A 15,160-nucleotide genomic window follows, 5' to 3' on the forward strand; every position below is an offset into this window, starting at 1 on the left:
AATTATTTTATTAAATTATCTTTACGGTGAGAATCACAGGAAAAGAGCCAGGCCTCGTGTTCCAGAGCATAAAGTTCAAAAAGAACAGGAACTAATGCACAACCAATTGGATGGCTGTAGAACCACAGAACACTACAGCACAGTACAGGCCCTTCAGCCCTCCATGTTGTGCCGACCCATATAATCCTTAAAAAAAGTACTAAACCCACACTACCCCATAACCCTCCATTTTTCTTTCATCCATGTGCCTGTCCAAGAGGCTCTTAAATACCCCTAATATTTTAGCCTCCTCCACCTCCATAATAGTTAGGCAAATAGCAAAATTTTGGCCTTTAAAACTGATATTGACCTAAAAGATTGCAAGTACTAATTCTGAGATGCACGTAAGGAACAAGAGATTGTAAGGTGACATCTAGTCAATGAAGAGACACAACAGACCAGAGTTGCTGGAATCTGGAGCAAAAAACAAACTACTAGATGAACTGTCAGACCGGACTCTAGATGAGGAATCTCAACCCAAATTATCATTATCCATTTCTCTCCAGAGATGATGCTTGACCCGTTGAGTTCCTCCAGCAGTTTGTTGATTTAGCTCATCTTAAAACAAAACTCACAACAGAAAAATGCAGTATGTTGAAGAGGTGTGTGTAACTAGAGTAGAGGATGTGTTAAGTCAGAGCAGACTGGCAAACAACAATATGCATTTAGATAGTTCTTTCAAGGTGCATTATAATAAGACAAATCCTGACACCGAGTCATGGCAAATGGTACCTTAGTTCAGGTGTCAATATAGTCCAGTCAAAGAGGTAAAAAAAAATTAAGGGGACTCTTGATCAAGATGGAGTGGTCTGGTGAGAGAGGGGTGGCGGTGGTGGTGGTGGAGTTCCAGAGTCCAAGATATAGGTGCGCCTATAACTCGAGGAGAACCTGAAGGCTTGCACTCCCATGCAATTAAGGATGAAAACTCACTAGTGAGGCCCCGAAGCCTTCAAAGACTAAAATCTAATCTCCAGGATATTTTGTGAGAAATCACTAGGCACTAGGTGGTGATTTGGTGATTTGAGGGTGGTCATTAGAGCAGTTTGTGTTGCTCCATTTGTCAGAAAGTGGATCTATTCCCATTGAAAAATGAGAATTGGCAGCAAATCTTGTCAGGTGGATGCTGTGTCATTAAATTCCTTCATGTGAGTGCTGGACTGGCTTCTGTGGAGACAGAGGTCATCTCTTAGGTCAGTAATTCAGTGTCAAGGTCACTTCCTGAATTCCTTCTGATGATCTAGATGGACTTGATAGGAACTGCACATTATGTACCTTTAAATCAATCAGTGTGCATATATTGTATCACAACCGAGGGGTACATGAAAGGAGGGTTGTTACTCGTCTTCCCTCTGAATTTCCAGCAACCTTTATGACTCAGAATTACTGACCTAAGAGGCGACCGCTGTCTCCACTGAAACCTGTCCAGGACTCACTTGAAGGGGGTGAATTTAATGATTCAGCATTCAGCACACAAGTTAGTTGGCAATTACCATTTTTCAATGGGAACAGATCCACTTTCTGACAATCAGAGCAACATAAACTGCTCTAACAACCATCCTACAATCACAAAATGCCCCACATCCTCCTCCTGCTCCCAAGATGCAGTAATGCAACTTATTACCACACCTTGGGGGCCGGAGATGGATGAATGCCATAAACCCTATCAACTTTCAGAAGCATGCATTGAAAGACTAATTTCTTCCTGTCTGCAAATAAACTAACATTTGAACAGCTGAATCACCACAGAATTTATCACTTGCATATTTTATTCCATCTTTTCTCTCCTTCCAGTGGTAGAGTCATGAACTAAAGTCTGTTTCCAATCAACCACCTTATTCTCATCCTGCACTATTCTCTCCTTATGAAATCCTTCTCCTCACCTCCAGATTCCACGATTCACTGGCGCACTAGAAGCAATTTACATCAATTGACTTGCAAACCCACATTTTTAGAATGTCTGAGGAAGCTGAAACAGCCAGGGAAGGAATCCATGGTCATCAAGTCATACCACATAGAAACAGGCCCTTGAGCCTACCTTCTTTATGTTGACCACCAAGCACTCATCTACACTAATCCCATGTAGCAGCGCTTAGTCCAGTGTTGGAGAAAGCTCTCTCTGTTAGTTGTAGCATGCTGTGTGCACTTTGGGTGCTGTCTGAGCAGCTGGCAGTCAGTTCTGAAGCTGACCAGTCTGGTCACCTGATGCCATCAGGGTGTTCCTCTGCACAGACCAAAGAAAGTCACTTGCCGGTGCGATGTGCTCGTGGCTGCACTTAGACGATTGATGATTGTATCCTCAATGATCGTAATTGATGATTGAATGATCAAGGCGAGCGTGGAAGGTGAGCGCAAGCTGCCTGCCTTTTGATTGCTGGGGACAACTCAACGACCTGCGAGGGGAAAGCCTACAGCTGTGTCCAGAGAACATTACCTAGGTCTTCTGCATTTTGGATATGGACTTGGACTATAGAATTTCTTCTTTCAGTTTTTATATTCTGTGTTTTACGTCCAGTCTTGTGTGAGGGTGAGGGATTTGGGGACTGATGTGCCTTTGTTTTTCTTTGTGTGGGGAGGGGGTGGATTTGGGATTGATGATCATGCTGCTATTCTTTCTCTTTCTTGGTTTTGTGGCTATCTGGAGAGGAAGAATTTCAGAGTTGTATAATAGATTAACCTATGAACCTTTTGAACCTCAATTTACTTTTGTACAGAGGAAAATGAATATTGCACAGTGTGACACTATTAGGCACATTTGGGATTCTGGAAGAATAGCACACACTCTGATATGAACAGGGTATGGCAGTCTCTACTACAGATTGTCCCAGTGATATTCCCCAAATTAAACTCTTTTTGGGCATCAACTCCACCACCCTGCCTCTCAAGTACTCAAAGGGGACTTACACACCTGTTCTTTTTTACTGCATTTCTTTTTTTTCAGTACTCAGGACATAACGTGCAATCTGCCCAGAGTCTTTGCTGGCTCACCAATACCATTCCTCTACTTACTTCCCTATAACTTATTCCTTCTTAAAACCATCAACTCCATCACACAATTCTGCTAATACTGTGTTCCTTCATTATGTGCCACATCATGTATCGTGGGCAATCATGGTTTTTCCTTGCCCATGATTGATCTTGGCAAATTTTTATACAGAAGTGGTTTGCCAGTGCCTTCTTCTAGGCAGTGTCTTTGCAAGATGGGTGAGTGCAGCATCATCAATAGTCTTCAGAGATTGTCTGCCTGGCGCATAACCAGGACTCGTCATATGCACCAGCTGCTCATACAATCATCCACCTCCAGCTCCCATGGCTTCAGGTGACCCTGATCAGGGGCTAAGCAGGTGCTACACCTTGCCCAAGGGTGACGTGCAGGCTAGCAGAGGGAAGGAGTGCCTTACAGCTTCTTTGGAAGAGACAGATCCCCATCCATCACCAATACCTACCCACCCAATAAGGGCTAATTTACAAGAACCAACTGACCTACCAAACAGCACATCTTTGGAATGTTCTTGAAAACCACAGCAGTTGAGGGAAAAGTGCGGACTCCATAGAGACAGCACAAAGTTCAGGAATGAACTCTGATGGCAGGACTTATGACACAGCAGCTCCACTAGTTGTATCACAGCATTATTCCATGGCATTAACTTCTGCTGGGCAGTGAGACCCAACCATCAGCCTTCCAGCAGTACTCTGCCCAACACTAATACTCAAGTGATAGACCGCAAACTCTCATTCTGCTCGTGTCTTGCATTCATGTTCAATTACACCCAGTCTTTAAGTGTCTTCAGTTTAAAATGATCAAATCATCCTATTTCTCAATCAACCCTATTGATGTAACCCCCACCATACCCACGCACCAAGGTCTGCCCTCTTCCAACTTTGCCCCCCCCCACCTGCCCCGCTGCCCCTGTCCTTCCTCCTTCATCTCTATCTGAGGCCGTGCATCCTGCTGCCTAATTGTAAACTCTGCGGTTCCTTCCATACACATCTCTACCTTCTTCGCTGAGGTGATATTAAAATCTACTCCTTTGACAAAACATTTTGTCACCTCTATGAATATCTATCTCTTCATGCAGCTTACCGCAAAATTGTGCAGTGACATCCCCAGGATGCTTCACCAAGTTAAGATGCTACATAAATGATTATAGTTGCTGTTGATTGGGAAGGACCCACCATAATCCTCATACTCTCATTATATTTGGATTTTCCATTTGTAAGGACTTAACATGATAAATTTAGACCAATCTCATAACACTTCCAAGTTTTGCTGTACTTCTTGGTGGCCTCGGAATCGAGCCAATAGCCTGTCGAATATAAACTTGGAACAGGGCTATTGTCTTTGCCATCCATCTATTGCCAAAAAATGGAGGGAAAAATATCCAGGACACAGGAAGAAAAGCTAATCAGACAGCTATTTAGCTGTACATAAGCAGTCAGCATCAGAACTGGCCAATGCTAAAGGCGTTTACGAAGAAATGTCAATAACAACCAAATTCAGAAAAACACCACCCTGCACGAGGCAGAAAAAGAAACAAATGCACCAATAAAGCACTTCCCACAGGACAGTACTACATCCGCGTAATTAAAGTTTTGAAATATAGTGATTAAATTTTGGTACAAAATACTGCAATCAGAAAGATCCCACAAACAACAATGTGACAATGATAGGATAATCTATTTCTGGATTGCTAATTAAGTGTTAAACATTAGTCAGAACCAACAATCAAGGATAGAGGGACTAGGCGAGGAACTATGGGGAAAAGGAGGGTTCTAGTGAGGGAGTGACTGGACTTTCCTTTATGGTAGTGCTGTGGGATTTGTCAGCCAAACACAGTTATGTGAAGCTTTGGTGTAACACGTCATAGAATCACAGGACAAATAGTTATGTATTTTTTAATCTGTCACATTCACTACCTTGAGAAAAACTCTCCAGCAAGCCATTATCACATTAACGGTGCATAAGGGTCAAGATACATGTCATTAACCAAAAGTGTGGAAAAAAATAAAAATGACATAAAATACATTTAAAAAGAAAGAACCCTTTTAAATTTAGTCTCATTGTGTCATTCCAATGGAATTCATTGGAAAACAGTCACAGGAATGTTTAGATGAGCACACTCGTTCAATGCCAGAATTTGTTCAGTATTTTCTTTCTCCAACCTTTTTCAGCTAAAGTTGTTGTCCCTGGAGATTTAACACACCGACCACTAGCTTACTCAAGTGGCCATCTATTATTCTATTGTGGAAGCACCATAGTCAAAACTAATCTCACCCTCAGAACTTTTTCCTTCCCTTGTAGCAATGGTACTTGTGCCACTCTGATCATCTCATTGCAAAATCGGACACAACCTGCCCAGTCCGAAAACGATGTGACTGTGATTTTGAAACTGCATTCAAGACTGCAGCTTCCATGCTCTGAATGTCAAGAAGCCATAGTAATTGAGTGGTACGTTATCTCTATTCCAATATGCTGTAGGAGCTTTTAAAGCAATACACCATTTAGTTTCTGTTTTGTAGAGGTATTCAATTGCATCAGCTATATCTCCAGCTCATTTCCTGCTTGGATTAGGGAGGTTTTATACCTTTGTTCAGGTTTACACTTCTAAAAGGGTAATTATGAACGGAAAGCAGGACATCACTGAAGACTTCACCTCATGTGCTTTCACTTAAGGCTATGAAATTTGGGACAAACTAAAAGCTGGAAAGAGAACAGGGAGATTTATGAGAATGTTGCTAGGACTCGAGGGACTGAGTAATGAAGAGAGGTTGAGCAGGTTGGGACCTATTTCATTAGAGTAGAGAAGAATGAGGGGTGATCTTAGAGGTGGATAAAATCATGAGAGGCATTGACAGGGTCCCAGGATTGGGGAATCAAGAACTAGAGGGCACAGGTTTAAGCTGAAAGGGGAGACATTTGAAGAGTTACAAGGGAAAGGACTGTATTCTTTAGAACATAGAAGACTGAGAGGAGATTTGATAGAGATGTACAGATCGGATAAACGCAAGCAGGCTTTTTCCTCTGAGTGTGGGTGGGACCACAACCAGAGGTCATGGGTTAGGATGAAAGGTGAAAAGTTTAAGGGGAACACAAGGGGAAATTTCTTCACTCAGAAAGTCATGAGAGTGTGGAATGAGTTGCTGGCACAAGTGGTGCATGCAAGCTCAATTTCAATGTTTAAGAGAAGTTTGGGTAGGTACATGGATAGTTGGGATATGAGGGCTATGGTCCCGGTGCAGGTTGATGGGAGAAGGTAGTTTAAATAGTTTAAGCATGGACTAGATGGGCCAAAGGGCTGCTTCTGTGCTGTCCTTCTCTATGACTCTGTAGAAACTTTTCAGAGGGTGGTCAGTAGATGGAATAACTACCTACAGAAAGCTTCTGAGGCAGGTATATTAACAATATTTAAAAAGAACTTGGAAAAGTTAGAGGGATATAGGCCCAAATATGGACAACTACGAGTTAAATGGGAGAAATAAGGGGCCTGAAACAAAAATCTATCCATTTCGATTCTAAAATAATCAATTGCCCTTCTAACAATTGTGTTAATAACCAGACGAAATTCTACCTCATCAACTGCCTCCTGTGAGAAGATGAAGCTGTTAACTTGAGCAATGGCTACCACGTAGAGCACAGGACACCAGCTGAAGCGTAGAGTGGCAGTCACCAAGGTCTTGAAATACTGGCGCAGCAGATCCAATGAAGACTCCATGGGATGGGTGTAATTTTCCAAGGGGATCGGCAGCTGCTCCAAGACAGAAAAGATTGCTAAGTGTGAAAGCACTGACATTATACATTCATCCTCAGTGACTTAGGGAACTCACCTATGACTTCAGAGTTTACTGGTGTTTCATAGATCTTTGTCCAGAAGAATCTCAATTTTTAAATTTGTGTTATCCATACCCTCATCGCTCTCAATCTCCTCTCAAAACTTAGAGCTCGTCAATGTTAGTATCTTGCGTAAGCTATTAATTGCCTTTTTACTCTAATTATGTCTGGACTCCCGGTTCTGGAATTCCATTGTTAATCCTCTCAGCTGCTCTGTCTTTCTCTTCTGCATCAGTCCTTTAAAACTGCCTCCTTTTCAAGTGTTGTATCTGCTGACTTGCTATATTTCTACATGGCTTGCTGTTAACATTGTTGAATTACGCTCAGGATACTTTATGCTTCAAGGCAATTTGCTTTGTCACTCTACATAGAACCACATTTATAGAAACCAGCTCCCATTAGGCCAATGTTGAAATCTTAGAAGTAAACCCAAATCTAGCTTCTGTCACAATCTTCACTCTTCCCTCCTCCATCTGCCTTTTACCCCGTTGACTTGGTTCTACCTATCACTTGTTGGTTATTGGTTCACCCCTTCTGTTCATGTCTTTTTGCCTCCCTCCCCTCTACTCTCAGTTCAGACGGAGTCAACTGTCCATTTCTCCCACTGCAGGTACAGCTCGACCCGCTGAGTTCCTCCAGCAGCTCGTTCTTTTAAAACCCACATTCCAGCATCTGTACTCATGTCTCTGTCTTTACCTCACAGTCCATTATTTTCCCCTTCTGAATTCAGAATTGGATCTGCCTTCAGGTACTACGTGCTTGAGGAATGTTCACTCAGGAGAATAGCTGGCCATTTGGTGAAATGGAAATCACAACAGAAAATTCTGATGGGCCGAGCTTAAAGACTATACAGTTAGAAAGGATATTGAATAAGGAACTAGGAGCAATGGCATTGAAGTAATCATGGGATGAAGGCAAGCACACCACATGTCTTCTTTGCCAGACCATCTACACTACTGTGCAAAAGTCACATATATTAGCTAGGGTGTCTGAAACTTCTGCACAGTACTGTAATAATTTTATGTATTGCACTGTACTGCTGCCACAAAAAAAAATAATGACATACGTTCATGATGACAAACTTGATTCTGATATGGGTCTCTGAGTGGGAAGAGAACAGGGAGAGGCGAATCATTGTTGGGAAAAGAGGAAGGCAGAGGGGAGGGAGCAAGAAGGACCAAACAGACATTCTGTAATGATCAATAAACAATTGTTTGGAATAAAGTGACATTGGCTGGTGTCTCAGGGCTGGGTGTGTCTGTATTCATGCCATCCCCACCCCAGAATTCCTTCCCTGTCACCTTTCCATACCCTTCCTGCGGGGCTCCACCCTCACCATCCCCAACATCCTTTGCTCCTGCCAGATCTACAAACTTGCTGTCCATTCCATATTGACAAATGCAATACTGTGCAAAAGTCTTAAGCACCCAAGCTATATATATGTGCTTAAGACTTTTGCACAGTACTGTATTTTCAGGGAGCTATGGACTTGCACCCCAGGATCTCTCTGCACATCAATGCTCCTAAGGGTTCTGCCATGTATTGTGTACTTTCCTCTTGCAATCGACTCTCAAAGGGCAACACCTCACACTTGTCCAGATTAAATGCTTTCTGCTAATTCTCCGCTCAAATTTTCAAATGGTTTACATCTTGTTCCTTTTGACAACCTTCCTCATAATCCACAACATCACCACTTTTTGTGCTGTCTGCAAACTTACTAATCAGCCAATCAACATTTTCATCCAAGTCATTAATAGACCTCATAAACAATGGAGGTCCCAGCATTAATCACAGTGGAACACCTCTGGTTACAGACCTCCAGTCGGAATACACCTCTTCCCCACTAACCTCTAAATCCTATATATAGCCAAGTCAAATCTGAATCCTGTCTACCAAATGACCATGGATCTCATGCAAGATGATTTTATGGAGATTTAAGTGAAGAATAGCACTTAATATCAGCAAGAAGACACAAATATACACCCATTCCATTTTGTCTGAATGATCGCCTGTGGCTTTCAAAGAGCATTAAAATTATGGTGATGGTGGTGGTGTATCATGCCACTTCTGCACAGAATAAAACTCCTGCAAATCATTTCACACAAACTCAGAGCTACTGGGAGAAGACTTCTATCTCTGGACTGTATTGGAACTAGTCTGTATTGGAACAACCCACTGCGTTGTGTCGTGCTGGCAAGTCAATCCAATCCCCATCAGTGGTTACACAATGTTAAGCCATCATTGGTTGCAATGCCAACTTTCTCTGCTCATTTTGAACCACACCCCGATGCAAAATGCAGAAATTGTTGGAAATAATCAGGTCAGGCAGCATCTGTGGGAAGCAAAGCCATTAAGGCTTCAAGTCCAGGATCCTTTGTCAGTTCTGACATGGGAACCAACCTGAAACATTAAACATTAAAGGGAATTGTGGGCACAGCTCAGACTCCCCTCTATGGGCTCTGTCTATACCTCTCACTGCCTCAGTAGGGCAGCAGCATTATCGAAGATCCTACCCACCATGGACATACTCTCTTCTCCCCTCTCTCATCAGGCAGAAGATTCAAAAGCCTGAAAACACATTACCCCTTGATCAAGGACAGCTTCTATCCCACAGTTATCAGACATTTGAATAGACCTCTTGTACGATAAGATGGACTCTTGATCTCACAATCTATCACAGTATGGTCTTATATTTTACTGTTTCCCTGCACTGCACTCTCTCTGTAGCTGTTACACTTTATTCTGCATTGTTATTGTTTTACCTTGTTCTACCTCAATGCACAGTGCTTTGATCTTTATGAGCAGTATGCATCACAATCTTGGTACGTGACAATAATAAGCTCATACTAATATCAGTAACAGTATTTCCCTTTCCACCAATGCTGCCTGACCTGCTGAATGATCCCAACATTTTCTGCTTTTATTTCAGAATTCCAGCACCTGCATTTTGTTTTACTTTATTTTACTGAGGAACAAAATATTACCCAGTGAGGAGCCCATTGAAGATTTTTAAAAAGTATCTCTAGTTGTCACACCTATATCAAAACATACAGTGAGGATTGAGCTGGGTGCCAACACAGCATGTCCAAAACCCACCAACCCTAACTTATGTCTCTGGACTGTGGGTGGAAACCAGAATGCCCAAAGGAAACACACGCAATCATGGAGAGAATGTACAAACTCCTTACGGGCAGTAGTGGGAATCAAAACCTGATCTTACATTTAGCACTGTATAGTGTTTCACTAATCATTACGCTAACATGCCACATCCCCTACATTGAAAGTGGTGTGAAGGAATCATATACCTGCTTCAGTGGCACCCCCAGTGACCGCAACACACTAACGTGCTCCCCAAAAACAGCCTGGCGCAGTCGGACATCGAACTTCCTCTGCAGAGGCAGCAAGAGAAAACAGCCAAAAAGTGGGTCACCAAACGAGACGCTCTCAAACTGTTCAAGAAGGCTTATGTACAGGTCGTGAAAGGAGGCCAGTCCTGGGAGTGTAGCACTGAGGTCCAGCGAGTCCAGCCTCTTCTGCTGACAGTAGATGACCAGGAGGGCGGATAGGTAGTCACGGACCGCCGGCTCCAGAAACAAGTTGCTGCCCGTGAGGAAGATGCAGCAGAGTCGCACCAGCTTGGCAGCCAGAGGCAGTCCCTGCAATATCCCACCCCGCCAGGTCTCCAGCAATAGCACGCATTGCAGACTGCTGCTCACCACTTCCACCAGATTCTCGGGAAGACAATCCACCATCTTGCCCTTCGTTTCCTCACGGCTCACACGGTCATACAAGTTGATCAGGGGCAGGAAGGTCCAATCAGATGGCAGGAGAGGACCGGCCATTTCCGGGAGTAGCACAGATTGGACCAGGTGGGTCCGGCCTGTGTAGGAGTTCTGGGACCGCAGGACAGAAGCCTGGAGGTGAGCAAAGTGAGAGAGGTAATGGGCACGGATGGTGGGGAGCTGGCTGAAGGCTTTGCACAGCAGTGTGCCACGGGTCGGGTTTGCACAAGTTCTCTCGGCAGCGTCCCCATGGCACCCGAGCCTCAAGATGTTCGAAAGGTCTTCTGCTTCAGGGCCACCGGATGTGCCTTCCCTGTGAATGCAAAGAAACAAACCAATGACAAACTGAACTGCCCACTCTTAATGCTAGCATCCTATCCAGCTAACACAGGCTGTGAGAGGAAGCGTTCAATACATAGCTATACACCCAAAATGCTGGTGAAACTCAGCAGACCAGTCTGCATCTGTGGAGATGAATCATCCTGATTCTGATTCTGACACAGAACATTAGAGCACAGTACAGGCCCTTTGGCCAACGACGCTGTGCTGACCTTTTAACCTACTCTAATATCAATCCAACCCACATTGCCCTCCATTTTCCATCATCTACGTGCCTACTTAAGTTTCTCAGGTGTTTCTGATGTATTTGTTTTACTGCCACTCCTGGCAGTGCATTTCATGCACCCAACACTATGTGCATAAAACTTACCTCTAACATTTATCCTACCCTTTCTTCTATCACCATAAAATTATGGCCCATTGTACTAGCCATTTCCATTCTGGGAATAAGACTCTGGCTGTCCTCTTTGTCTATGTCTCTTACCATCTTGTACACCTCTATCAAGTCACCTCTGATCCTGCTTCCCTCCAGAGAGAACAGCTCTAGCTCACTCAACCCATCTTCATAAGAAAGGCCCAGGCAGCATCCTGGTAAATCTCATCTCCAAAGCGTCCACATCCTTCCTATAACGATGTGACCAGAGATGAACATAACATGCTAAGTGTGGTCTAACCAGGGTTTTATTGCTGAAACATTATCTCAGGGCTCTTGAACTCAATCCTTTGACGAATGAAAGCCAACACATGATACGTCTTAACAACCCTATCAACTTGCATGGCAACTTTGAAGGCTTTATGGACACAAAGATCCCTCCGTTCCTCCACACTGCCAAGAATCCCTTCTTTAACCCTGTACTCTGCCTTCAAATATGACCTTCAAAAGCAGAAGCAAGTCACTGAATAAAAATGACTTCCATTACTTACGGTATCAAAGCCTGGTTAAAGGCCATCCCAGAGAGCAGGTCATAGGCCAAGAACTCACTTCCTGGCAGCAGCCGGCTCAGCAACATCAGGGCAACGTAGTGATACAGTGGAGCCTGCTGGGCAACTTGAGGACTGACCGCAACCTGAAATTGATAATCAGCATAAGAATTCTATTTTCTGAGTGATTCTTATCATTGGTATTGAAAGTAGGAGAGAGAATGAGTAAAGGGGTAGGGGGAAAGGGAACTAGAGCACTGGACAGTCTGGGGACATGAGTCCAAGCAATCCGTGATTAATAAAATGACAGGCAATAGGAGCCAAGCAAACATGGCACTCACCGAGTAATGAAACTACATCGTACATACCATGGGCTCTGGTCCCTGCTTGAATTCAGCAGCTTGTGCTGGGGGGGGGGGGGGGGGGGGTGCGGTAATCAAAACACTAGTTTCTGTACAGCAAACAAGCCCCCTGTCTGCAGCACCAGTGAAGTGGTGGACTTCCTACTGAAGAATGCCACTTACCGTCTTGGATGCCAGCTTAAGCACAAAATGCTGGAGGTGGAACTCGTGCCGCAGCAACCAGGCGGACCTGTGGCTTATTGGCGGGCTCCCCTTACAGCTGTGCACCAAGTAATCCCTCAAACCTTTGCTGTGCAGGACGGCAGAGCACTACAAACAGAGCAGGCAAAGGAAACAGGTGAACGTTGGTGTCAGGAACAAAGCTTGTCATTGCCTATCAGGCACTCCATAAGAAGAGGGAGCTGTGAATCCAGATCAATCAGTTAATTACATGAAACTGAGAAGTCAGGCCCTTCAGCCCACTATATCAGTGCCAACCTAACTAACTCCATCTACCTGCACATAGTGCACGTCTGTTCATGTGCCTCTTAAAAGTTACCATACCACGTCCCTGGCAGCACTTTCCATACACCCTCCACTCTCAGTAATATATGCCCCACACATCTCTTTTAAACCTTCCCCCCTCACCCTAAAGCTATGCCCTTCTAGTGTTTGACATTACCACCTGAGGAAAAAGACTGTTTATCTACCCATGCCTCTCATAATTGTATATACTTCTATCCAGTTGCTCCTCAGTCTCCAACACTCCAGAGCAGAAAATACAAGTTTGTTCAACCTTTCACAGCAAAATTTTTCCTTAACTCCCGATACCTTTCGTGCTTCCTAATCCTTTTGCTAACACCTAAGGTTATGGTCTCTTAGCCTGGATTCCTTGCTCAATTTTTGAGGACAGGGAAGAATCCACGGGAACAGGATTAGGCCCTTAAACTTCCTTCTGCTATTTGGTGAGATGGAGGCAAATTTATGGGCTAACTCTAAACACTCCTTTAATAATCTAGCTAAAGGAAAAGATAAAATAAACCTGCTCAGATGTGGAAGGAAAAAAAAAGATGTCTACAAACCAATTTCAATTACTGTATTAATGATCCCATTGTACAGAGGGAAGATCATACATGTTGCCTCTTGATCTAAGTGCAATTAGTCACATTCATTAATAAGTGATACTTACTGATTAAGCATTGTAAATTTAGAATCAAAACTGAACTGTCAATAGATACAAAGATTTGAAGGACAATTTGTGAGAAAGCCAGGTACATTATGCAGTGGTGTGATAACTCAGGGTCAGGTCAACACATCACATTGCTGAGGCCCAATACATTAAACCTTCTTTAGCAGACCTTTGGCTTGGCAGCTAATTACAGGGCAGAGGATGACTCAATCCACCATTTGTTGTGAAAGTTTAGCTTCATTAGATGAGGCATTGAGTTCAAGAGTCAGGAAAATGTGTTACATCTTTATATAACTCTGGTTAGACCGCATGTGGAATGTTGCATTCAATTCTAGTCGACCCACTTTAGGAAGAATGTGGAGGCTTTGCAGAAAGTGCAAGAGAGATTTACTGGGCTGCTGCCTGGATTAGAGGGCATGTGGTATAACGGAGCGGTTAGACAAACTTATTTCTTTTCCCCCGTAGAGTGGTGGAGGCTGAGGGTCGACATGACAGAAATGCATAAAATATTAAGAAGCCGAGATGGATAGCCAGTACCTTCATTGCAGGGTCGAAGTATCTAATACCAGAAGGCATGCATTTAAGGTGAGAGGAAGTAAGCTCAAAGGATCAGACAATTGCTATTTTCTTTGCAATTTAACAATTAATTGCCTGCTTGTATTTTATATGACTACTTATATACGTGTATCTGTTTAGCATGTTTCCTATTGGGCACATTATGGATATTCAGCTGTTCAGTGTGCCCCCTAGTGGTTACAATTGTATGATTCTGGATAGTTCTGGAAGCTTCTCTGGTGCAGCATTATCTGAATAGGGGTTATAAACTGACCAACTCCTATCTGTGAATTTAAATAGAATGCTCTTCATTTACAGAGTATAATGAGCAGACCACGAGGCTGCGCTATCTTTTTCCTTTTGCTTCTTCTCTCTCTTCTGCTACTCGCTTCTATCACTGCCCATTTTCCAACTCTCTCTGTGCTGTTAATGCTTAATAAAACAACCGTGAAGCAACAAGTTTTGGGCCTCTTTCCTGACTTCTGAGAGGACCTTGGATTAAAACATCAGACTCCAACAATATGCTGCCAGGAGTAACAGTGGAGGTGAATACAAATACAAAATACTACAGATCTGGCTCATTAGTGAGACTGGCAGCTGAGAAGCTGCATGGCCTCGGTTGCTGTGCAAGCTAGGTCTTCGTGCTGCGGGGAGGACACGCCAGAGGCGCTGCGGGGAGGACACGCCAGGGGCGCTGCGGGGAGGACACGCCAGAGGCGCAGCGGGGAGGACACGCCAGGGGAGCTGCGGGGAGGACACGCCAGGGGCGCTGCGGGGAGGACACGCCAGGGGCGCAGCGGGGAGGACACGCCAGGGGCGCAGCGGGGAGGACACGCCAGGGGCGCCGCGGGGAGGACACGCCAGGGGCGCCGCGGTGAGGACACGCCAGGGGCGCCGCGGGGAGGACACGCCAGGGGCGCCGCGGGGAGGACACGCCAGGGGCGCCGCGGTGAGGACACGCCAGAGGCGCAGCGGGGAGGACACGCCAGAGGCACTGCAGGGAGGACACGCCAGAGGCGCTGTGGGAGAGAACAGAGGCACTGGAATCCATACAGGCTTGGGGATCGGCCCTTTCTGGTTGGCTCTCCCGTCATTGCTGCTCTCCGGGTTCCTTCCCTGGAAGACAATTTGGATTGCCCTCGTCTGCAGCAGCCCCAGTGCAGCATGA

At 44.5% G+C, this 15,160-nt stretch overlaps 1 protein-coding gene across 4 annotated transcripts in view; it reads right to left on the reverse strand.

Annotated features, from left to right (window-relative positions):
- The window catches only part of rpap1 (RNA polymerase II associated protein 1), a 150,545-nt gene that overhangs the window by 9,845 nt on the left and 125,540 nt on the right, over positions 1-15,160 (reverse strand). For all 4 annotated transcript variants that reach the window (XM_073040307.1, XM_073040304.1, XM_073040305.1 and 1 more), the window contains exons 20-23: positions 12,432-12,578; positions 11,911-12,053; positions 10,171-10,960; positions 6,606-6,782 (exon numbers count right to left, since the gene is read on the reverse strand). In XM_073040307.1, the coding sequence (XP_072896408.1) occupies positions 6,606-6,782; positions 10,171-10,960; positions 11,911-12,053; positions 12,432-12,578 (1,257 nt within the window). The remainder of the gene's footprint in view (positions 1-6,605; positions 6,783-10,170; positions 10,961-11,910; positions 12,054-12,431; positions 12,579-15,160) is intronic.

This window comes from Hemitrygon akajei, chromosome 3, assembly GCF_048418815.1.
Source record: "Hemitrygon akajei chromosome 3, sHemAka1.3, whole genome shotgun sequence".
NCBI classification, from domain to species: domain Eukaryota; kingdom Metazoa; phylum Chordata; class Chondrichthyes; order Myliobatiformes; family Dasyatidae; genus Hemitrygon; species Hemitrygon akajei.